The sequence below is a fragment of the Pan paniscus genome, chromosome 8, assembly GCF_029289425.2.
Source record: "Pan paniscus chromosome 8, NHGRI_mPanPan1-v2.0_pri, whole genome shotgun sequence".
NCBI classification, from domain to species: domain Eukaryota; kingdom Metazoa; phylum Chordata; class Mammalia; order Primates; family Hominidae; genus Pan; species Pan paniscus.
This window is the reverse complement of record NC_073257.2, coordinates 73102571-73127093: the sequence shown is the minus strand read 5'-3', so window position 1 is coordinate 73127093 and position 24523 is coordinate 73102571. Positions and strand designations below refer to the sequence as shown.

General features: G+C 39.9%; 1 protein-coding gene across 43 annotated transcripts in view; it reads left to right on the top strand.

The window, feature by feature from the left end:
• RHOBTB1 (Rho related BTB domain containing 1) overlaps positions 1–24523 on the top strand; it is a 141200-nt gene that overhangs the window by 92342 nt on the left and 24335 nt on the right. For 41 of the 43 annotated variants that reach the window (XR_008619933.1, XR_008619935.1, XR_008619936.1 and 38 more), the window contains 3 exons: positions 16560–16745; positions 20364–21337; positions 23318–23436. Coding sequence is in view for 37 of the 43 variants with exons in the window: in XM_055092870.2 (XP_054948845.1) it covers positions 16560–16745; positions 20364–21337; positions 23318–23436 (1279 nt within the window). In the remaining 6 variants the exon portion in view is untranslated. Of the gene's footprint in view, positions 1–10820; positions 10878–15200; positions 15335–16559; positions 16746–20363; positions 21338–23317; positions 23437–24523 lie in introns of those variants that run through there. The other 2 variants (XM_034930630.3, XM_034930628.3) reach the window with 2 other exon arrangements.

Here is a 24523-nt window from a genome sequence, read left to right as displayed (position 1 = left end):
TGCTTGTAACTGCTGGGCAGTCAGGTTTGTAACACCTATGGTTTTGAGGAAGCTTGATTTGATGACTTTAGGCAGTGTAAGGATAAATACAGTAGATTTCAAAGGACTTTTTTATATCCCCACTTCTAAAACAGTGTCGTGAAAATGATGAGCCTGATGATGAGTTAATGGAAATATTTGGGTTTAGAATCTAGAGACTATTTCAACAGCTCAGTGGTTTGTTGCCACTAGAAATTTATGCATTTGTCAATACCTGTGAAAAAATAACAGAAAAAAAAGAGAAAACAACAACAATGAAATGTATTCATTTCAAACAATGAAATTTAACATGACCCCTCAGCGTAAAGCTGGTGTGGTGGTAATAAAAGGGCTGCTTCATTATCTTGTGAGATTCCTGCATAGCATTTATTTAATGGCACGATGGCCTTCGTAGATCCACACTGGGCCCCGTCCAGCTCTCTGACATAGCTGGAGTCATTTTACAATACAACATGCCATACCTGCGTGTGTGTTCCCTCCCAACAAAAATAAGCTGCTCTTTCCTGTGACTCCATTGGTTCAAAGTGCATTGTTCTGCTCCTTTGTCTGTAACATTTGGTTCTGTCAACTGTAACCCATTATCCCTTTGATAGAAACAGGAAGTGCTCCCCCAAGCCAAGTTTGATTCTCTGAGCAACATTGAGGGGCTTCAGGAACACTCCCGTGTTTCTGGCCACGTTCTCCTTAGGGCCTTGCTTTGTGTGCATGTTTGTACCTTGTATTTCCTCTGCCTTTTCCAATTCCTCACAGCCTCCAGGCGTCCTGACACAGACCCCACCTCTAGTTAAAGAATAAAAACCAGAGCTCCTCTCTCTTGCACTCCAGCATCTTTCTGTAAATGCTAAATATGTAATATCACATTGACGTAATGCCAAAAAGTTACATTTTTATGGAAAAAACTGAGAGAAGTAGGAGTTTTTTTATTCACTATAGGTCCCTGACCAGTACATTTCCCGGCTCTGAGAGAGCTGGTTAATTTCTTAATGACTTCAAGTTTTACCTTTATATCATTTGTGAAGGACAGGAATCATAATTATAGCTTTTACAAACCTTTTTTGTTTTTGCAAAACTTGTTTGGTTTGCAAACCTGTTTTGTGACTGACATTTTTACTGTACTTAGCGAGAATTACAGTTCAGTGGGATGTACTCAGCCATAAACTTTGAGGCATGTGAAATACGTTCCCTATTCTTGAAATTGTATTTGAAACCTTTTTAAAATAATTAATTTGATTCTTGTGGTGACAGTGACAGAAGCCAGATTTAAACCAACATGTTTTAGACCTTGCCTTCGGTTTCCTCTGCTTCATAGCAAAAGGTAGTTAATAAGTTGCCCCTCAAACATTCTTTGGCATGGACAAGCTCTAGTTTGCAGAGAGGATTCTGTGGGATGAGGAGTTGTCAGTGGTAGGCAGTTGGCCAACTTGAATTTGCAATGTTCCTGATGTGGTATAACCACAGTGTTATTGCTCTCTTATGATTTAAATGGAACTATTCTACCCATTCTTTTGCCAATTAGAATAAAAGCTCCAATTTTTCAAAAGCCTACTGTGTGCCAGTCAACACATTAGGTGCTTTGCCAACATTAGTTAATCCTTTCAGGAACTGTAGGAGGCAGAGATGATCTTGGTGCTACCATTGAGTAAAAGGTTGAGTTCTTTTACTGCCATAAATTTGCCCAGCAAGTGAGTCTCAGAGGCAGATTCAAAGCCACTCTGCCTGACTCCTGGCTCTCACTCTTTCCACTGTGCCAAGCTACCTCAACCTACTGGGACCCTACATTGGTGAGCTGGATTTCTATTTGCTCTTTTGGATTTGTGCAAAGATTGGAACTAGAAGAGATTTCAAAAGGTCATCTGGTTGACCCCATGTCTTCAGGAAGGGAAATCATCCATCTATCCAAAAAAAAGTATTGATAGGAGCCCTTCTATTCCATGGAGATGAAGGAAACAGAGTAGCATGAGTGTTGTAACACTCTGCACTTTGAAATCTGTCGACCCTCTCTTCTCTGGAGTGAATAACTCCAGCTCTCTTATGGCCTTTTTTCCACCACCTACTTTATATCCACTTTTGGATGAACTTTTGAAGCTCTTTTCTGGATCTTTTAAAATGTCAGGAACAAAACCGTACATAGTAACCATGACTTTGATCAGCTGCTCTTTTTTGGCAAGGAAAGCGCCTCTTCTTAAAGGGATGTCGCTCAACTCAAGAGTTGTCTCCTGGAGCTCTTATAAAAATGAAATGTCCACATTTAGGGACTTAGCACTGAAAATATAGACAAACAGGATGGGCTCTGCCTTTATCAGGAATCTGGCCCTTCAGTCCCTGTATTAGTCAGTTCTTACACTGGTAATAAAGACGTATTTGAGACTAGGTAATTTATAAAGAAAAAGAGGTTTAATGGACTCACAGTTCTGTGTGGCCGGGGAGGCCTCACAATCATGGCAGAAGGCAAAGGAGGAGCAAAGTCACATCTTTCATGGTGGCAGGCAAGAGAGAGAGCATGTGCAGGGGAACTGCCCTTTATGAAACCACCAGATCTCATGATACTTATTCACTGTCATGAGAATAGCATGAGAAAGACCTGCCCTCAAGATTCAGTTACCTCCCACCGGGTCCCTCCCACGACACGTGAGAATCACGGGAGCTACAATTCGAGATTTGGGTGGGGACACAGCCAAACCATATCAGTCCCTTTTGTCTAGTCACACATAGGTAAATAATTGCAGATTCTATTGTTTTTTTTTTCCCCTAGAAAATTTCCTTCATTGATCTGTCTGCAGGTCAGAGAACCTTCAGACACTGAATAAAGCCTATGTTGCTGACAGTGATAACAACTACAGTTTAATCAGGGTGCCCCATGCACCAGGCCTGTGCTACGTGCTGCATGTGTCCTGTACTGCTTCATTCTTGTGGCGAGCCTGCAAAATAGGCTCATTTCACGGTTGGAGAAACAGGCACAAAAAAGGGCCAAGGTCAGACAGCCAGGACAGAGTGCAGCTGGACTTTCCTCTTGAATCTGTCTGACTCCAAAGCCCATATCTTCCCCATCCACCATGCTGTTGTAGTTTGTGATGATGATGGATGACAAAATTACTTGAAATTTCCTCCTGGTACGGTCTGAATCTTACACAGTACTGTGTGGACCCTGAAGACCAGCACTCACCATCTATTACGAGCTCTGATATTCCAGTGTTCCTCTTAAATTCTTTATTCCACAACAAATAACTTAATTCTTTATATGCATCCATTAAGTAGCTGAGCATGAGTCCTTTTGCTTTCAGTAAAAATGATACATCCAAGAAAACCTTCTGAGAGTGAATGGGAATCTTGGCATGTTTTCCCCAAATCATTTAACTAAAACATTCAGAACCACTGTACTTGCCCTTATCCCCAGCAATTTCTGGGCTTATTTTGTGTCCAGTTAGAACCCATTTATTATATAGTTTATTCTTACACACTGATTTTCCTCAAATGTTGTTGGTTCCTATGAGAAGTAAAGTACATGTTTTAAATGATAACATTAATCAGAGCTATGGTTTCTGTATGTCTAGTTTCATGTTGAAGTTACCTGTAATCAGACACGAATGAACACACCCCATTCTCAATGCACAGTTGAGGCCCTTTAAAAAATTCAGGACTGTAGTGACTGGTGTTTGTATCTTTGCCTGGGATTGGTTGTGCTTGTGTTTTATGGCAAGGGAAAAAGTAAGGATCAGTGAGTGTGTCTAGATAGAGCATTTTGAGTTAGCTCTTAATGTTCATAGCACATTCTAAAGCCTGGGCCAGAAATAACATTGTAATGATGATGTTAGGATGGCAAGCAGCCCGTTGCACAGTGAAACTTCAAGTGGACCAGGAGGTGGACCAGGGCCAGGACTAGGGCATACTGAGGGAGTCACTCGCTTTGGGCATAAAATGTAAATAATAATAATCTTAAAAAGACAGGATCACAATTGCTATTTTGGTTTTTTTTTTTTTCCTTCTGCCTCAGACACAATATGGCACTGTTACTCATGCTGACTTTATTTAAAATTTTGATATTTTGTCCACCACGGATTTTTTTGCCTTAATTTGAATTTTTTTTTTTTTTTTTGAGAAAGAGTCTCTCACTATTGCCCAGGCTGGTGTGCAGTGGCACAATCTTGGCTTGCTGCAACCTACATCTCCCAGGTTCAAGTGATTCTCCTGCCTCAGCCTCCCGAGTACCTAGGATTACAGGTGCCCACCACCACACCCAGCTAATTTTTTGTATTTTTAGTAGAGCTGGGGTTTCACTATGTTGGCCAGGGTGGTCTCGAACTCCTGACCTTGTGATCTGCCCGCCTTGGCTTCCCAAAGTGCTGAGATTACAGGCGTGAGCTACCATGCCCAGCCTGAATTTTTTTTTTTAAGTATTATCTGGATCACTGAAGTTTTTTTGGTACCCTCTTACATTTTGCACTTGAAGAAGTGCTTCATTTTCTTCACTCAAGTACTGGCCCTAATGGCAGACTTCATAAATAGATAGCAAAGTAACTAAGGGAAGAAAGTTAGCAATGCATGTGCTTTTTATGGAAAAGTAATCCAAACCACACTTTTAAATATATGGTACCAAGAGGTCTTGGGAAATTATTACTGGTTGTGTCTTAAAGACATTCAGTTCAGTGTGCTGCTATAACAAAAAGAACTAAAAATTGCTCAGGTTATAGAAAAAAGTAGAAAGGCATGAAAGAAAAGCAGCAATTTGAACCAAGAGATAGAAATAGTTGTTCCCTAAGAGGTTAGGTTAAAACTGTTAGCTCTCCTATTTGAACAGAGCAGTCATTCGGATGTAAGAGTTCTGGAAGAGGTGAATCAGCCAATTTTAGCCAGTACCTAGAAGACTCTGAGGCAGATGGTCCTCTGGCCCCACTTTGGTAAACACCGTCCTGGAATTTTCTGATACTCGTTACCAAACCTCAGCCAGAAGGGAAGAATTTTTGACGATTAGAGAGAGAGCTTTTGAGTAAGGGACGCCAAGCAAAAAAGAGCACATACTGTGTGATTCCATTTCTGTAACATCCTAGAAAATGCAATCTAATCTATAGTGACGGAAAGTAGATCACTGGTTTCCTAGAGAAGAGGATGGAGGGGAGGGATGGATCACAAAGGAACATAAGGAAATTTTAGGGGTGATGGAAATGTTTGCCATTTTGATCATGATGATGGTTCATGGGGAATACGTATGTCAAAATTAATCAAATTAAACAATAAATACGCAAATTTGGTATATTTCCATTATATCTCAATAAAAATTCTTTAAGAAGAGAAATAGGCCAGGTGCAATGACTCATGCCTATAATCCCAGCACTCTGGGAGGCTGAGGCAGGTGGATCACTTGAGGCCAGGTGTTTGAGATCAGCGTGGCCAACATGGTGTAGCCCCATCTCTACTAAAAATACAAAAAATTAGCCAGGTGTTGTGGCTACTCGGGAGGTTGAGGTGGGAAAATCACCTGAGTGTGGGAGGTGGTGGCTGCAGTGAGCTAGGATTGCACAACTGTACTATAGCCTGGGAAACAGAGCAAGACCCTGTCTCAAAAAAAAAGAAAAGAAAAGAAATATCCTTATGGACAAAGTAGTCTATGATATATGAAGAAAGGTTTGCGTGTTAGACTATATATGTTTTAATTATTTATGGAACTTTAAGTTAGTCTCGTTGAAAACGTAAATCACTATGTGAACTTAAAAAATGGAACCAGATCCTTAATAGCTGAATATAACCCTGAAACTAACGATGGGACAGTGTCATACTGTCGCACAAAATCATGCTGGTTCCCTCTTCTCAGAGATAGAACCCCCCTGCCTCAGTGGCTCACAGTCTGACCCAGGGGCCTGTTTCTCAGCCTGTGGTTATGTTTATATCTTTTTCTAACAAGAAACGTTTCACCAGATACCCTGTGATAGCCAAATAGAGAACACCACGTTCTGTGAAAGTTTTCCGTTTCTTCATCAAATAGTAACAATTTTGTCTTTTGTAGCTGGTTCGTTCTGGAACTGGTGAACATGGTGGTAATCTCTGGCAGCATGCATGTGACCTCCATTTTGTACCCAGTCACTCTGACTGGAAATTGGGTGCCGAGTTGAGTGATCAAGTGCGTCCTCTCACTGGGGTTGGTTACTAGACTCATGGGCATGAGACTCCATTCTTATTTGTTTCTCTGGATTGAATCCCAGCCTGCCTTCCCAGCCTCCTGTCTTGGTCCAGACATAACAAACTATTTGCAGTTCTGTGCCCTTTGTACCCTCCAGGCCCACAAACATGAATTATGTTAGAATTTAGGCCCCTATCCCACCTATTCTCAAGCTAGCTAATCACTACTCATATGCTAAGAATTAGAACAAGTGTCATGTACTCCTAGAATTCCTCTCTGCACTCTTCCCACCCTCTCTGTCACCTTCGGAATCCAGGTGAGGTGTCTCTCCTTATGTTCCCATAGGACAGCTTTGCAAATCCCTATTGTAGCAATAACTGTATTGCGGGAAAATTGGCTCCTTAATTTTCTCCCATTCCCCTTATCCTATTTTCCTAGTATATTTAGGACAGAGATTTTGTCTTTCTATTCTCTATCCCCGATACATGGCCTGGTGTCTTGTAGGAGCTTGATCAATGTTAGTTGAATGAGTTGACAAATCTCTCATGTGTTCCAGGATCTTCTAAGGCATAGACAAGGAAATAGTCTTATAACAAATGCCAAATTATTTTACCAAGTTGAATTTTATATATGCCCTTTTATAATAGAATAACAAGTGATGGATCAACCTGAAGGTGATGAAGATGGAAAATACTGGTGCTTAGCCTCTCCTTAGTGAATTAGCAAACAGAAAGATCAGCTGCCCCCAGGAGAAAAAGGAGAGAGTTACACTCAGCCACACCCTCAAATCCTCCCTTGTTTTCCCCAAGTTTTTGGACTTGTAAATTTTTTTGGTAATGCCTTTCGTGAATGAGTATTCTTAAACAGTGAATTACTGGTATGAATAATAACGCTTTTCCAATTATAGGTTGTTTCTCCTCTGGGTATCATTTTCAAGATCTTTATAAGAATAATTTTTAAGAATAATTATATAGAGAAACATTTTTTAATCCATTTGCCTAAAGATGAGAGCATTAAGTAGAACAATTAAAGGTGGATTATTGCTGTTATGTGATCATCCAAAACAAACAGATACGTGTTAGACTACATGCATACAAATAATTCAAAAAATTAAATCAGTGTTGGAAGTTTAGGGATTCTGTACTAAAGAACTCAAGCATAGAATTGCAGTGAAGCTGAATCATCTGGCGCACAGAAAATACATGTACCATTCTCTGTGCCACCCTCAGCCTGCTGTCCCACACTGTCCTTCCCGCTCTGAACTGGTACATCTTGTATTCTACCCAGAAGGGAAAAACAGAAGAGCTGGGATTCCTATGCCTGACGCGGCCTTGTCCCCAGGATGAAATTGTCCTTGGAAAGCGGAGTGCCAAATGAGATAGCAACAGGGCTTGATTGATGCCTGGGGCTCACCCATGTGCCAGGGCCAGGAAGGATTTTGGCTGCTGCCCAAGCACCAGTCACATGGCTGGGTTCTTTGTGGCTCAGCCCAGAAAAGCACTGATGGGCCCAAGAGAGTCCACAGGAGTGCGATTAATGAGGCCACTGCAATGGGCAAAGAGAATAAGGAATATATGCATTGTTCAGTACATTAATGTCTTATGTTCTGCGTTCCTTTTACTTTTTTTCTATTACTGCTTAATAACAGGAAGCTTGACAAGTTGGTCAAATACAACTAAGTGTGTTGACTTTTCATGATGAAAGAAGAAAAGAAAACATCAGTTTGTGATGTGTTTATACTGGAACTTTCTGATGAAGAAATATATTCCAGCCCATACAGTTTTTCCTTTCAAAGTAGGTGGTGAAAAGAAAGAGACTTAAGTAATTCTGCATATCTTCAGTGGATAATTCTGTTACCTATCTTTCAGCTATTCCATATCAATAAAGGACACAGCTGGTAATCCAAAAGGAAAGGATCTCTTGATGAAAGTGTTCTGCCATTCTTATTAAAGTCAACATACAAGATACACTCTTAGTGATTTTTGAACCCATAATTATATTTGTCTGATAATAATTGGCACTTAACGGTTTATAGAACACTTTCACTGATATTTTCCTTAGTGAATCTTAACAACAATTCTACCAGTAATTTCTAATATTGGCCATGATTAGACTTTCAAAATTAGTCCACCACTTTATTCTCCCCCAAAAATGCCTCTGCCCTCAGCCTAGAGAGAATAAGTCAGAAGGAGGAAGTTCTGAATTGCAGACACAGAAAGCACATTAGCGAATTCTTTTTTCAATTTATCATCTTGACTATGCTTTTAGTGATTTGCTTGTTTGTTTTGTGTGTTTTTTAAAAGCAAGATGGTCTGTGCAATAGAGGGCTTTCTTAAGCCTTAATTCTGTTGTAACTTACCTGGAATTAATCCTGAAAGTAACCTGTCCATTTCTTTACATTTCCTTTGCTTCTGGAGATAATCTAATTCCTGGAAGAAATTATTAATGCATTATTATTCTGATGTTATGAAATTATCCAATTACATGGGGTAAAGAGATTTTTTAGAGAAATTCAAATAATTAAAATATATAGAGATTATCCGGTTAACCTCTGCCGTATACCGGAGGTATTACATGGCAGTCTTTCAGCGTTAACAGTCTGAAGAACTGTAATGGCTCACATTATATTTTCATTCTTTATTAAAGTTCCAAGTGATTCTCTGACTTACTTTAAGCCTAAATTCATCTCTTTCAGACTTTGAGTCTGCAGACACATTTGTATATGCAGGTTTTACTTTCTGATATCCATAAGGCCTTTTAATTTAATAAAAATTAATTGAGGGCCTGTTTCCTTACACTGTGTGCGCACAATGAGAGAGAAATTAATAGGAACAGGACAAAATCCCTGAAAATGACCTCATAGTATGGTGGAAAAGACAGCTACATAAACCATTACAATTCAGGGTTAACAATGCTGAACTAGAGGTGTCAGTTCCCGGAAGAGGGAAGCAGAAATAAATAGCTCACGAGAAAGCTTATCATTATTCTGAACTCTTTTGGTTCACATCACACATCTGGTCCTCAGGCTATACCTTCAGCGTGTGTATACAGAATGCAGCCATTTCCACCTGTAGGGGACCCCTCCCAGGCTCAGCAGAGTTACCATCCTCTCTCTCGGAATTCTTACCTCTTAACTGGTCCTCTGCTTCTTCCTGCCTTTCCCTCCCTATCCGCTGACCCTCCCAGTCCTCTCCCACTCTTACCTTGCCACCAATTTAGTCCATTCTCATTAAAGCAATGGACTGACACTGTTCAAACATAAATTATATCACTACGTTCTGCTCAAAGACTTCAGTTTCCCCTCACGACTGTGCTCCAGCAGAATGGCATGGTCCCTTCCTCCAGGAGGTCACCACAGGCAGGCTCCTACCTCGGGCCTTTGCTCTGTTTCCTCTTCTGCTAGGTTCTTCCCCCATTTACCGGCATACTGATTCCCTCCCTTCCCCGAGGGCTTCTGGAAATGTCACCTTCTCAGCGAGGCCCTCCCTAGCCACCTCATTTTCAACAGCAATTTTTGCTTCCCAATATCTCTGTCCCCTTTCCTTGCTTTATTTTCTAATTGGCACTTAGCACTACCTATTTTTAATATTTTTCTTCTTTATTGTCTGTCTTCACTAGAATGTGAACATAATGAGATCAAGTGTGACAAGGACAGCAGTTTGTGTCTTTTACTAATCACTCTATCCCCAATGTCTAGAAGAATGCCTGGTACACAGTAGGTTCTCAGTTACTATTTCTGCAAGAAATGATTAGATGGTTGATGAATAATACTGGATAAGTGACTTGACCATTCCTGATACCTTTACTGATTCAAAGAGAGTTGCCAAGGAGGCTGGGTAGAGTCCTTTTGTCATCGTGGTCAAATGATCGTGCTGGTTTACCCAGTTTGGTCTCAGAAGAGTCGGGGAGGTTAATCCCAGAGACCTCCCATATAGCACGGTAGCTGACACTGAAGTTTTCTTATGCGTGCAACTTGCCCTCAGAAGAAAACATGAAAAGTATAGGAAGGAAGTTCCTCAGTCATTTAGCTTCAGGGAATGCCAAAGAGGAATATGAACTCCAGATGGAGTTGAAAGAGAGTTTATTACCACAATTTCACCTTCGTCTGTTTAGCAAGCCTTCTTTACTTCAGTGCCTCCTGCATTCGTTGACCAGGAGTTAAGTAAGACTGTTTAAGCTGTTTCTTTTAATAAATTATTTGTGCTTCACGCAATTTCACATGCATTCAACTTCTGATGATTATGTGAGGTGTAAGAATAAACTAACGGGAGTATGATTTGCCAAGTATAGAAAATGAGATTTTGAGTGGAAAATGGCCTGATTTCATTGGATGATAACCCACAACCTTCTTTGGCAAGGCCATTGCCCCCTGTGATATTTGTACTATGATGGTAGAACCAACCATTTCTAAGACTCAAGTATTAGGTTGGTGCAAACGTAATTGCGGTTTTTGCCATTGCTTTCAATATTATCTACCTTAGGGTTCGGTGGCATTGCTGGGATGCTGATGTGACTTCCCTGCACTTAAGAGCATGCATTGCTTTGGCCCCACTTTCAGAGGGTGGTGGAAGACTGGTTTAAAATATTGCTTCCTACTAAACATGCAGATACGGGCTTGGAAAAAAATAGTTGCACAAGCTAATCACTCACAAATCTGGATATATTTCAGGATGTTTTGACAGTTTTCCCCACATAACATCTGTACTTAAGAAGCCTCACGCTATTGGTAAAGTATTAACTTGATTTCTCTGCTCACATCCAGGGCACTGCATGGTTCTGCCCTGCTATCCCCAGATCCCCTGCCAGGCGCTCCCCTACAGGCCTCTCCATCCTCCATGAGTATGAGCTTACACGGCCATTCATCTCCTGGTGGTTATGTGCACCATCACTGACAACTCCCTCTGCATCTCATACACACTGGGCTGCTCCCCTACTAAAATTTTCCAAAGCCACGTGTTACACATTCCTTTTCTCTGCCATGCTCCCAGCTGTTTTGTGCTGTTTTGATCTGTCTGTTTGCATAGCCCTGTCAGACTATATGCATGAAAGATATGTTGTCGACATGAATGGTTTTGAAAATGTTTCTGTAAAGAACCTACCTCAGTTACCAGCAGGGAAAAAGAAGCTTGAAGCCCCAAAGAAGGTCAGACACTCCTACTTGAATCTTTGCCAGAGGGGGACTCATGCACAGTGACAAAGAAAAGAAGCCCATTAAAATGTGACCACAATGTCTGTCCGTATACTGGATATGGGGAGTCTCTCCTAAAAAAATAAGTAATAATAGTCAATGATGACATATAAAGAGGTGGGATCCTACCACAGAACAAAAGAATTTGTACAAATGTACATTGAAAGGAGATACTTCAAGCAGAACTTGGGTAAATATAATTATTAGCGGCCAGGCGCGGTGGCTCATGCCTGTAATCCCAGCTCTTTGCGAAGCCGAGGTGGGAAGATCACAAGGTCAGGAGTTCAAGACCAGCCTGGCCAACATGGTGAAACCCCATCTCTACTAAAAATACAAAAAAATTAGCCAGGCATGGTCATGCGCCTGTAATCCCAGCTACTCGGGAGGCTGAGGCAGGAGAGTTGCTTGAACCCGGGAGGTGGAGGTTGCAGTGAGCCGAGATTGAGCCACTTCACTCCAGCCTGGGCAACAGAGCAAGACTCCATCTCAAAAAAAAAATTATATATATATATGTATGTAATTGTTAGCTTATTCTTGGTCACCAAGTGTTAATGTATCAAGAGACCCAACCAGACTCAGACAAACTGGAGAAGGGCATTTGGCTGTCCGACTCATAGCTTTCTGGAGAACTTGGTGGAGTCCACTGTCCTTCTCATTGCTTGTAAAATTTACCTGATCTGAAGCTTCTAGATAAAAAGATAATGTCAGAATTATTCTTTCACTTAACCAGGTAAGAAAACCCAAGGCCCACAGCTCCTCAGCTGGATGATAGTGGCAAAATAAATGAGACTAGAAAAGGAAAGTCAAACTAAGAAGACAGTACTTTTATGACAGGAAAGAATTTAGAAGAAAATTTATTTAACAATAAAAGTTTGTTACTGATTATGAATTCTTTTCCGACCATGTCTTCAAAGGATGAATCTGGTATTTCAGATTGGAAAAAAAGTTGAGCTTCTGGTTGCTTCTCTGATCTTTTCCCACCAACTCTGCTATATTTGACTGTAGACATTATAAAGACAGTCTCTGAGAACATGTGTGGTATTTTGCTGTTCAAAGTCTAGCTAGGGCCAAGATATGTGGGTAAGATGCACTTTTTTTGGATTTTTTTTTCTTTAATCCTCCAACAAAGATTGGTCCCAACTTTGCATGTACTCCTTATGTTATTCAAATATCCTTGCCAATCTTTCACATGCTATCTTTGGCCAGTGTTCCCCTAGAAAGATAACTGAAAAAAAAATGCTTTTTTTTGTTTGTTTAATATCTGAAGTAAAACTGATGCAGCTGAGCTTGGCTTTATCAGCTCAGGCATTTTTGGATGACTTGGTCTCTCTGATTCACTCCCACTCCTCTATGAAACAAGATCTCCAATTGTTTCAACATTTCGATTTATTTCAGATTGTTTTTGATTTGACTAGTCAAAACGTTATTTCATGGACATGATTTGATGTCTTAGTACCCAGCAAAATTTTTATATTGATATTTTCTCCTTAGAAAGAAGAAGTCATTTTTCCCTAAGATATAAACATTCCGTGGGCAAGGGCAAGCAACTAAGACCATATATCCTTAAGTCCTTTGTAATTCTGGCTTTCTCTAATAAAACTGTTTAGCCCAGTGAAACATAAAATATTTAATAAAAGTAAGTACAATAAACATTCCAAACTCCTTCCTACCCCTTCTCAGTATTCAGGTTCTGGAGTTTACAATCTCATGTACCCTGTACTCTGCCTCTGCATTCTCGAATTCTTATGCTTTTTACCCCAAATATCTGTAGGACTCCATTTAAATCCTATTTGATTCTTTTTACAGCTGAAACAGGACCCCTGAGGTCATTTCTAGACTAACCCTACTGCCTGATATGTGAGAATGTCCTCATCACACTCACCACTCCCAATTATTTTTAAACTGACTCTTCAAAGTTAAAAAATGTAACAGAGCCATAGAAATAGAAATGCTAGAACTTGCCTGTTTCTTTTTATCTTTCAGAGGAATGGTATTTTTTAAACACAAGCTTATGTCAGACATTGAACAGTCTCCACATGGGAATGAATGTTTTGATTAAAAGTTATTTAATATCTCTAGTTCCTTGGCATTCTGCCTAAAGCTGGAGATATTCTTAGCTGCAGGTCTTGTGCCTTCTTTGACTAGATTAAAAAAAAATGGCTCGAAATCTAGAGGGAATAAATGGCATTCTGAAAATAGTTACTTGATTGTATATGTGTTTATATCACAGAGGATACTGATGTGTTGAGAATTAGGAGTTACAGAAGAATGTTGGTAAGGAGAAATGCATCAAAGCTGCATCTTTCTATAGCTCTGTCACTGCGTCCATTGATTCCTAATGCTTAGCCTTTTGGTTAAACTTGGTTTTAGGGAGCTACGTTCATATGGCAGACCTTAAGAATAGAATTCTGTGTAATCTTTATGTAAAGTTTTCTTAACTTGCATTTGTATTTAGATCAACAAGGGTTAACCACAAGACATTTAAGCATTGTGATACTTAAAATATGATCTTGGGCCGGGCGCGGTGGCTTGCGCCTGTAATCCCAGCACTTTGGGAGGCCGAGGTGGGTGGATCACCCGAGGTGGGGAGTTTGAGACCAGCCTGACCAACATGGAGAAACCCCGTCTCTACTAAAAATACAAAATTAGCCGGGCATGGTGGCACATGCCTGTAATCCCAGCTACTCAGGAGGCTGAATCAGGGCAATTGCTTGAACCCAGGAGGCAGTGGTTGTGGTGAGCTGAGATCATGCCAGTGCACTCCAGCCTGGGCAACAAGAGCAAAACTCCGTCTCAAAAAATAAATAAATAAAAAAAATCTTATTTTTTAACTGCTTTCAGTGTAAAATAATGAGCACAGATTCTCATAGCACCTAAATGTGAATATGAAAAACAAGAAGACCTTTTTTCTGATATACAGATAGAATTTTGACTCAATAAGTTATTTTATCTTCAGAGGTAGTATTGCTCTCAGCACAACTTCTTTTCTTTAACTATCATTATTTTGAGGTGAAATATTTACAGAACATTGAATTATTTTTCCAGCTTTCCAATGGCATTTCATGCATTTAGATATTGATGTGACATAGTTAGAAGTTGGGCCCTCAGGACCTGTATTGTGTGATGGCATTGTGCTACTATCATCACAAGATTCCTTTTTTTCCAACCCCCAAGGTCCTGTCTGTACTTGTTTACAGGTCATCTGGATAGCAACTAGTATGTGTTCAATACCATGAGTGTTATCATGGTAACCTTGACAACCAAGCTAGCTCTGATTTCAAAACCTCACATGCTGTATCATAAAATTAGAGAACAGAATTGACATTTAGCTACATGTCTGTCATATAAATTAAGCTCTGAGAATGATTCCCCTTAGAGCCATGTGTCTTAATAGGGAAATAGAAGGCACCAATTAGAACTATTTTATACATATTATAACACATTTAGGTGCTGGATATATTTCCTCAATTCTTTTTGTATAATTTTGAACCTCAGATATTCTCATTCTATTCTCACTGTGCCAAAATTCATGGTGGCTTTATTTTATGTTCAGGATGAAGCTTATAGCAGAGTTTCATCAGATACCTGATATAAATAGGATTATGAATAATAGAAAACTCAGCCCATAAAAAATGTAAAATTCAAAGCATTCTTGGCTTTACTGGATACTGTTATTTATGCTGATTGTAAGTAAGACTGAGCACAGAATATTTCACTAAGTAAATCAGAATCCCAAAGACAAGACATGTTTTCTTTTCATTTATATATTTATGCATATTTTTGCTCATATTATCCCAGCATCCAAAAATCTTGATATCTTTATTCAAGATGATTCTGAACATTCAGATTAATACATTCATCTACTTTAAGTCCTAGGTCCTCTCTTATAATTTGGAAATATTTTAATCTCAGGATTTTCTGCTCTATTTGTTGTGGTCTGATGCAGCTTTTCTTGGATATAAATTTAAAGACACAGCTTGTGAATTACATTTAATGTAAGCACCCTGCAGTTTTCTGCATTGCAAGTGATTATTTTTAGAAATTTTATGGTTGCCTGCATATATTTGTTTGTCTTCATTGATATGTAGGGGGGAAGCTCATTAATGATTTAAAAGGAAGGTGTTTTGATTCATCGACTTGACTCTTCTCATTACATAAACAATAAAAGCAATGGCAATAAATTAACATCTAATGAAATTGTAAGAGTTTATTTCTGAATTTAGCCACAAGATAGTCTTGAATCCTTGGGCGTAACTTTTCTTATTCTTTGTATCCTTTTGCCTCAGTGTTTTGAAAGTCATCATTCAGCACATTTTAACCTAGAATGATGGTTTATAATTCCTATGAAAGATTCCTTTTAGCAGCTATTTATCAAACACCATAATTGGACAACTGTTTTGTAAAATAGTTCTTTGACTCCTAGAATGGCAAGTTATTATGTAAAAATGGAAGACCCTTATGTCAAAATTTACTATAAAGCAGTTTTTCTTTTCCCCATATACCTGCTTTGTATCTCATGTAACATTTGAGAAATCTGCTTCCAATATTTTCTCATCTTGTTAGTCATCAATCTAATTCTCGCCTAGTTATATGTTAAATATTACCTTCTTGCCTTACTTAGTAAAGAGTCAAAATTCCTGCAAATTCAGGATTTTTCTTTTCGGAAACAGATAAGTGGCTATGCTGTCTACATGTGTGCATAAGTGGGAAGAAGGGCAGAAATCCTTCTGTGTATTTGCTGACCCTGTACAGCAAATACTTGTTACATTTTCAGTAATGTTTAAATTGTTTGCTTTATCTCATTGGGATGAGTCATCATCACCTTTATGTTGTTTAAACTGGTGAAAGGTAGTTTGTATTTTCTTTTCTCTTGAAACTATTTCTTGTGATGAAGAGAAATAGTTCAGCATGTTGTGGTTCCAGGACTGAGACAAGTTTGGGTAATCATCTCTACCATAAAATAACTTCATCGGAAACATCAATGCATCAGCATTCTGCAGTGCAATATGGAAATGAACTGTTAGGCTGTGTTGGTGCTGGAATGTGGGGGCTTATCAGGCTGTTTGCATGACTCCAAGATGTTTTTTAATATCTGGTCTTTTTTTTTTTTAATTGTGACATGAGATGGCATTAGAAGGATGGGGTTTGGGAGGAACCATAATGGTAAACGGAAAAACCTGTTAAAAGGCAATACAAGCTTCTTTTATGATTTCCTTTTAGGTCTGATGTTGTGGTCCTCTGTTTTTCGATTGCTAATCCCAATTCCCTAAATCATGTGAAAAGCATGTGGTATCCAGAAATCAAGCACTTTTGCCCTCGAACACCCGTTATCCTTGTTGGGTGCCAGCTTGATCTCCGCTATGCCGACCTGGAAGCTGTTAATCGAGCCAGGCGCCCGTTAGCAAGGTAAGCCAAGGGACTCAGTGTTTCCCTGTCCTGACCAAGTTAAAATTTACAGGCAGCAGGTGTCTCTGTAGCCTGGTGTTCTGCTCTTCAACACTCCTGGATCCCATCAATCAGCCATGGGTTTTAAGTCAGCCCATAAATCATGAGGAGTGTGCCCTGAGCCCTTCTAACAGGCACCATCATCTCTGGTGTCAGAACTCATTTTTGTCAAATGATTGGACAGCACTTGAAGTAAATTCTCTAATTATGAAAGCGTGTGATTAAAAGCACTTTGAAAAGTATAAAGTATTAGACAAAATGTTGGTTACTCATAATAATGTCATCCTTGAAATTATAATTATTACAATAAAATTAGTTAACACTTAGAGGTATCTGGGCCCCAGAGAACATCAGATTCATACAAACACACATATTGAAGGGTTTTTCATCTTCCTTGTATTCCTCAGTCCAACCTGTTACAGTATTTCATTCTCAAGATGACAGTGTCCACTTTTTGAAAATCATTCGGACCTATAGTTGCAAAACAAACAGTTACTACTTTTTAAATGTCTCTAGTGGTTACATATTTAAGTGTCACAAATGTAAAATACAACTTGAAGGAGAATTTGTTTCACTATATATAAAATGTCGATATTGATTTTGGTGGGGTGTATTAGTCCATTCTCATGCTGCTAATAAAGAGATAATTGAGACTGATTTATGAAGGAAAGAGGTTTAATTGACTCACAGTTTAGCATGGCTTCGGAGGCCTCAGGAAATTTGCAATCATGGCAGAGGGGAAGAAAACACATCCTTCTTCGCATGGCGGCAGGAGAGAGAAGAATGAGAACCGAGCAAAGGGGGATGCCCTTTATAAAACCACCAGATCTCATGAGAACTTACTCACTATTATGAGAATAGCATGGGGGAACCGCCCCCATGATTCAGTTACCTTTCACCAGGTCCCTCCCGTGACACATGGCGATTACGGGAACTACAATTCAAGATGAGATTTGAGTGGGGACATAGCCAAACCATGTGGAGGGAAATACATTTCTTTTAAAATGTCGGTTCCCTCAAATCCCCTGTATAAAAAAACAACTTTTTATGTTTTTTTTATGTTGAACTTTTTGGCTGGAGAGCACTCCTTTTCAAAAAATTTTGATATTAATACCCTCCTCTAGGCTGGGCACAGTGGCTCATGTCTGTAAACCCAACATTTCAGGAGGCCAAGGTGGGAGGATCGCTTGAGGCCAGGATTTTGAAACCAGCCTGGGCAACATAGTGAGACCACGTCTCTAGAAAAATAAAAATAAAAATAAAAAAAACATCATCCAGGACTGGTGGTATACACCTGTGGTTTCAGCTACTTGAGAGGCTGAGGTGGGAGGATCACCTGAACCTGGGAGGACAAGGCTGCAGTGGGCCATGATTGCACCACTTCACTCCAGCCTAGGTGACAGAGCAAGACCCTGTCTCAAAAAAAAAAAAAAAAAAAGCAAACAGCAACAACAACAAAAATCCCTTATTTTGACATTTACCTAATAGGCTTATCACAAAATTTTATATTGACACAACTTTTTATGCTCTCCAAGCAATAGTAAATGGTACTTTCTTTAGACAATTTCTGATGTTCTAGGTATGTTTTGCATTAAATTTCTAAAAACACTTTATATTCAGTTTCCACAATCCTTCTGTTCTTCAGTGCATGGACTAGGAATTGAATATTAGGAGCCATGTAGAGGTTAAGAAGTCCACAGTAAATGAGAGACTGTCCTGGCCTCAGCAACTTTCTGTATAAAAATAGGTTATGATAATCAGTCTTCACAATCATGGACTGGAGGAGAGTTGCAGAGCTGTAGAGAACAGTGGAGGGGACAGTGCCTTCTACAGAGCAATTCTAAGAAGATTTTGTGAAGGAGTTTGTATTTGAGCTAAGCCTTGAAGAGTTTCATCAGTTGGTAAATTTCAAGTCAGTCTTAAGAACAAGGAACACAATGCTCTCAGGAGCGAACTTTTGAGTTAAACCTTCTTCCCTGCACTTCCCTTCCACCTTTGTCAACACCCTATAATTTTCCCTCCTTTTCATCTAAGTCGTCAAATCCAAATTCTACCCAGTATCATCTTTTTCCTCCTAAGACCAGTGTCTGTCCTATATATTACCTTTGGTGTTAAAGGCCAAATATTTATATAAGAAGGTAAGTTCCTAAGGGTGTGTGTTAGAATCAACACTTTGTGATGAGTGTCACAATAAAGCACTTCCTGCCTGTGTTCTGGAACCCATCTATGCCTTTACCATGGTTATGCCATAACCCCAGCACTGTACTGCGTCTACTGTTTCCAAAGATTTGTCCTCCCAGGGTTTGATTAGGTTGTAAATGGGCCTTGTGTGCCAGCCTAAAGGGTATGGACTTTATTCCAGGGGCTTTGTGAAATCAGAGGAAGTTAAAACAGAACTGCCGCCAGGTCATAGTTGTGTTATGTAAAGACTTTTCTTGCAGCAGTGAAGACTGTGGACTAAAATGTGAGGAGTGAGTGCGAAGAAAGATTAGTTAAGGGGCTAATGCACCAGTCCAAGCAAAAGAAGGCTTGAAGAAGGGATTGGAGGAAAAAAGAAGGCAAAGATTTGAAAGAGAATTCACAAATCCGACAGAGAAGAGCTGTAGGAAGTGGATCATTTAACTAGGAGTGGGAAAGTCTTGACTCTAATTGCTTAATAGAGGTCTCTCAGCAGCCTGAAAATGTGACTTCAGACAAGCCCTTTAACCTTTCTGCCTCAGTTTCCTCAGAATGTAGAACAGAAATAATACCTCACAGGGCTATTGTGAGGCTTACATGAAAAATGTATATGAATGGATTTTAAAGTTATAAAGTAAAATTCAAGTATAAGATATTGTTGATAAAGATGAAGGTGATGAAGAGAGTAGTGATAATGATGATAACAGCTAACATTTATCAGGCACTTACTGTGGACAAAATACTATGCTTAGCATAGCCATGCTAATAATTTAAACATTTCAATAGTCCTTCAAGGTATAATTACTCATTGTTATTATTATTCCTGTCTTACAGATGGAAAAACTAATGTTTAATGAGGTTAAGTAACTTACCCAAGATTAAATAGCTAGTAAAGTGATGATCCTTCAGTTACTGTGGTTACTGCTGACAGCATTTTTTTTTAAAGAAGTAAAACACTCTCTATTTAGGCACATGGTCATGTAAATGAAAAGTTCTAAGGAATCTACAAAAAAAGCTATCAGAATTAACATATTAATTTAGCAAAATAATAGCATAAAAGGTCAATACACAAAAATCAATTTTATTTATATAAACTAAGAAATGAACAATTGGAAAATAAAATTTAAAAAACAATGCCATTTATAATAACATAAAAACATGGAATATTTATGGATAAGCTTCACAAATTATGTGCATTGAAACTCTGAAATATTTGAAAGCATTATTTTTTCCTTCAATCATAACTCCTTTATAGTCCAAAGACTTGAGGTGGTGGCAGATTTTTCCAGAGACTAAAAGCCTGACTGGAGTTTTCAGTGTATAGTTCCATTAGGTGCTTAGATAGGCCCTTGTTACTGTTTTCACAAGGCTGATTATAATTTTTAAAATGTTCTATTTCAGGCCCATAAAGAGAGGGGATATTTTGCCCCCAGAAAAAGGCCGAGAGGTAGCAAAGGAACTTGGCTTACCATACTATGAAACAAGCGTGTTTGACCAGTTTGGTATCAAGGATGTGTTTGACAATGCAATCCGAGCAGCGCTGATTTCCCGCAGGCACCTGCAATTCTGGAAATCCCACCTAAAGAAAGTCCAGAAACCTTTACTTCAGGCACCCTTCCTACCTCCAAAAGCCCCTCCACCGGTCATCAAAATTCCAGAGTGTCCTTGCATGGGGACAAATGAAGCTGCCTGTTTACTGGACAATCCTCTATGTGCTGATGTTCTATTCATCCTTCAGGACCAGGAACACATCTTTGCACATCGAATTTACCTCGCTACCTCTTCTTCCAAATTTTATGATCTGTTTTTAATGGAATGTGAAGAATCCCCAAATTGGAGTGAAGGAGCCTGTGAGAAAGAGAAGCAGAGCAGAGATTTCCAGGGGCGGATATTGAGTGTCGACCCAGAGGAAGAAAGGGAGGAGGGCCCGCCTAGGATACCTCAGGCCGACCAGTGGAAGTCTTCAAACAAGAGCCTGGTGGAGGCTCTGGGGCTGGAAGCCGAGGGTGCAGTTCCTGAGACACAGACTTTGGCCGGCTGGAGTAAGGGGTTCATTGGCATGCACAGGGAAATGCAAGTCAACCCCATTTCAAAGCGGGTGGGGCCCATGACTGTGGTCAGGATGGACGCTTCAGTCCAGCCAGGCCCTTTTCGGACCCTGCTCCAGTTTCTTTATACGGGACAACTGGATGAAAAGGAAAAGGATTTGGTGGGCCTGGCTCAGATCGCAGAGGTCCTAGAGATGTTCGATTTGAGGATGATGGTGGAAAACATCATGAACAAGGAAGCCTTCATGAACCAGGAGATTACGAAAGCCTTTCACGTAAGGAAAGCCAATCGGATAAAAGAGTGTCTCAGCAAGGGAACGTTCTCAGGTGAGTGGGCCGCGGGGCAGAGCCATTAATACCTTTGATTGTGTTTCATTGAACGTTAGCCAGACATGAGCAGGAGAAAGAAGAACCATAGCTAACATTTATATGTACTTATTTTTTCCCATGTACCTTTCTAAGCTACAGGCATTAACTTCTTTAATCCTCATCAGACTTAAAGGTTAAATATGATTGTCTCCATTTTGCAGGTGGAGAAACCAAGGGACAGAGAGGTTAGGTAATCTGCCCATGGTCACACCAGCAATAAATGGTAGAGCCAGGATTTGAACCCATGCTCTTGTGGGTATCAAAACCTGTTCCATAAACCACCATGGTACCACACTGCTCCTCAAGAGTGGATCAGGGACCCCAAGCCTATCTCCAGTGGGCTTGTTGCATACAATTCCCCTTCAGAATCTATTCTCTGACCAATTCTATTCTCCATTGACCCTTCAGCACTGACCCATGACAAAAATCAGTGATCTCAAGTCCTGAGGCCACTAAAGTCCTTGAGGCAATTTTGGTGGCCCTCCATCTTCCTACAAGGGGTGTCTCATCTGTTTCCATCCCCTCTCCTTTTCCGTCCTCATGCTCCTTGGCCCTGCACTTCTGTAGTTTTCTTGCACCTCCTTTGCCTTTGATAACTGTGCCATATGCTGCCCGCAGCACCCTTTCATAATTGTTAAGCACGCTGGTGGCCCGCATCCAATATGGGTTATTGACCCATGCTTGTACTGTCTTACACTTGGACTATTTTTGTTCTGAAATTGTCCTCTGGGCTGGTGTGTGGGTGTGTGTAATTTCATTGTAAAATGTTGACTTCCTGACTTCTATTTATATGGATACCTCTACCTTTGTCTTTATCTTTTATAATCCCTGCCAGGGCATTACACATTTAGTAAGTGGTTCCTAAAGACTCAGTTCATTCATTTTAAAGCTTATGAGTAGTATTTACTTCAAACACTGGCCATTGTGTTACAGAAATAGTCTTGAAAATTAATGAAAATAATATGTTACAAACCTACAGTAACTTAAACAGTGAGCTTTAGGTAGAGTTGATTAAATCACCCCCTCCTTACTGGAGAGGCATAATAATCAAATACAATGTGGGAGTCTCAATTGGATTCTGTTTTTTTTTTTTTTTAAAGCTATGAAATACGATTTAGGGATAATTGGAGAAATTTGAATATGAACAATATAGTGGATGATAATAGGGAATTATTTTTAATTTTCTTAGGTGTAATCATAGTATGGTTATTTAGGAGACTGTTGTTATTTTGGGAAAACTTGTGATAAGGTAGTTAGGAGTGAAGTGCCATGCTATCTGTAAAAAAAAAAAAAAGTCTATACACATATACAAAATTATACAAAAATACACATATAGCCAGGCATGGTAGCCAATTTGCCCACAGTCCCAGCTACTTCAGAGACTGAGACAGTAGGATTGCTGGAACCCGGCAGTTTAAATCCAGCCTGGACAACATAGCCAGACCCCCCCGACATCTCTTAAAAAAAACAGTAATTCGGTTACATTTCGGTATAGCATACGAGTAGAGCATATTATAAATGTAAGGTTTAATTGAGTATCAATAAGTAAAATGGTGTAAATTAAAAATATACATAAAACAAACATGCCAAAACGTTAACAAGGATAAATGAGTGGTCATCATACTGTTCGTTCCACTGTTTTATATGCTTGAAGTTTTGCATAGTAAGGAGGAAAAAATATTCCCTCCTTTCTGTTACTTTCTGGTTCAGAGAGTTTGTGCCATGACTTTATGTGTGGTGATGTCAAATGCAGCATGCTGCCTTAGGTGGGAGCTGGGTGTGCCAAAGCTCAAAGATGGGGATTGACATAAAATCAGTAAGTAAAGACATGCAAGAGAGAGTAAGGGAGATGCAGTTTGGTGGCTACGGGAGCAGAAGCCTTGGTTGAAGCTCTCAGCAAAGTTGGCTCATGGTTGTGTTTCCTCAATCCCTTGGCAGACGTGACATTTAAATTGGACGATGGAGCCATCAGTGCCCACAAGCCGCTGCTGATCTGTAGCTGTGAGTGGATGGCAGCCATGTTTGGGGGGTCATTTGTGGAAAGTGCCAACAGTGAGGTACGTGCCTTCCTAAAAGCATAGTGGTGTCTTTATGAACGTGTGTGTGCCTGTGTATTTATATAAAGTGGGTAAATAGCCAGATGACTTTAATCCTTAAACTGGCTCCATGAGTGGTCATCATACTGTTAGTCATAATCATAAGGAGCTATTGCTCCTTAGTAGTGCTTCAGGGTTTGGTCACCTTTTTCTTAGATCTGCAGTTTTGAGGAGCTATTGTTTATTGGTCACTGGTGTGGGGGCACCTGGGTGCTTTACATGCCATATATCTTTTCATCCTCAGAGCCGTCCTCATCCATGAAGACAAGATCAGCTGTACCTCTTGGCAAATGTCACCAGGCATGGTACTATCAAAACCAAGTACAAGAGGAGCATGTCTCCCAGTAGTTCAGAAAGGGAAAAGAGTCCTTCAGCCACCTAAGTCCTGGGGCTTAGCTATGCCCCTAACCAGACAGGGGACCTTGAGAAGCCGCATTCTTGTGCCTCAACCTCCTCATCTGCAAGCTGAGGGATGCACTAGATTGTCCTTCAGGTTACCATGTGCTACAATACTGTCTAAGGCTCTGCCCTGACTCTGCCTGTGTTGAGGGGATATGAGGGTTTGTTAACTTTAGGGCAACAGTAATGGAGCAAATGTTTACTCCCCTGAACACACCTCTCAAGGTACTTAGGTCTAGCGGAAGCAGCTGCATCACTTGTCAGCCACTGGCTCTATCTCTAGAAGAGACATATGCTTAGAGCAGAGCAAACAGCATCTTGGAGACCCTGTGTCTTTGTCTTTCTTGTTGTTTTACTTTTAACTGACAAATAATAATAATTGTACATAGTTATGGGGTACATGATGTTTCAATATACATATACTGTGGAATGATCAAATCGGGTTAATTAGCCTATCCATCACCTCAGATGTTTACCATTTCTTTGTGATGAGAACATTTAAAATCCTCTTTTAGCTATTTTGAAATATACGATACATTATTGTCCACCATAGTCACCATACTGTGCAATAGAACACCACAAAAAAATTACAGGTGCATTAGACTATATGCAACTGCGGTCCTAGGTACTTGGGAGACTGAAGTGAGAG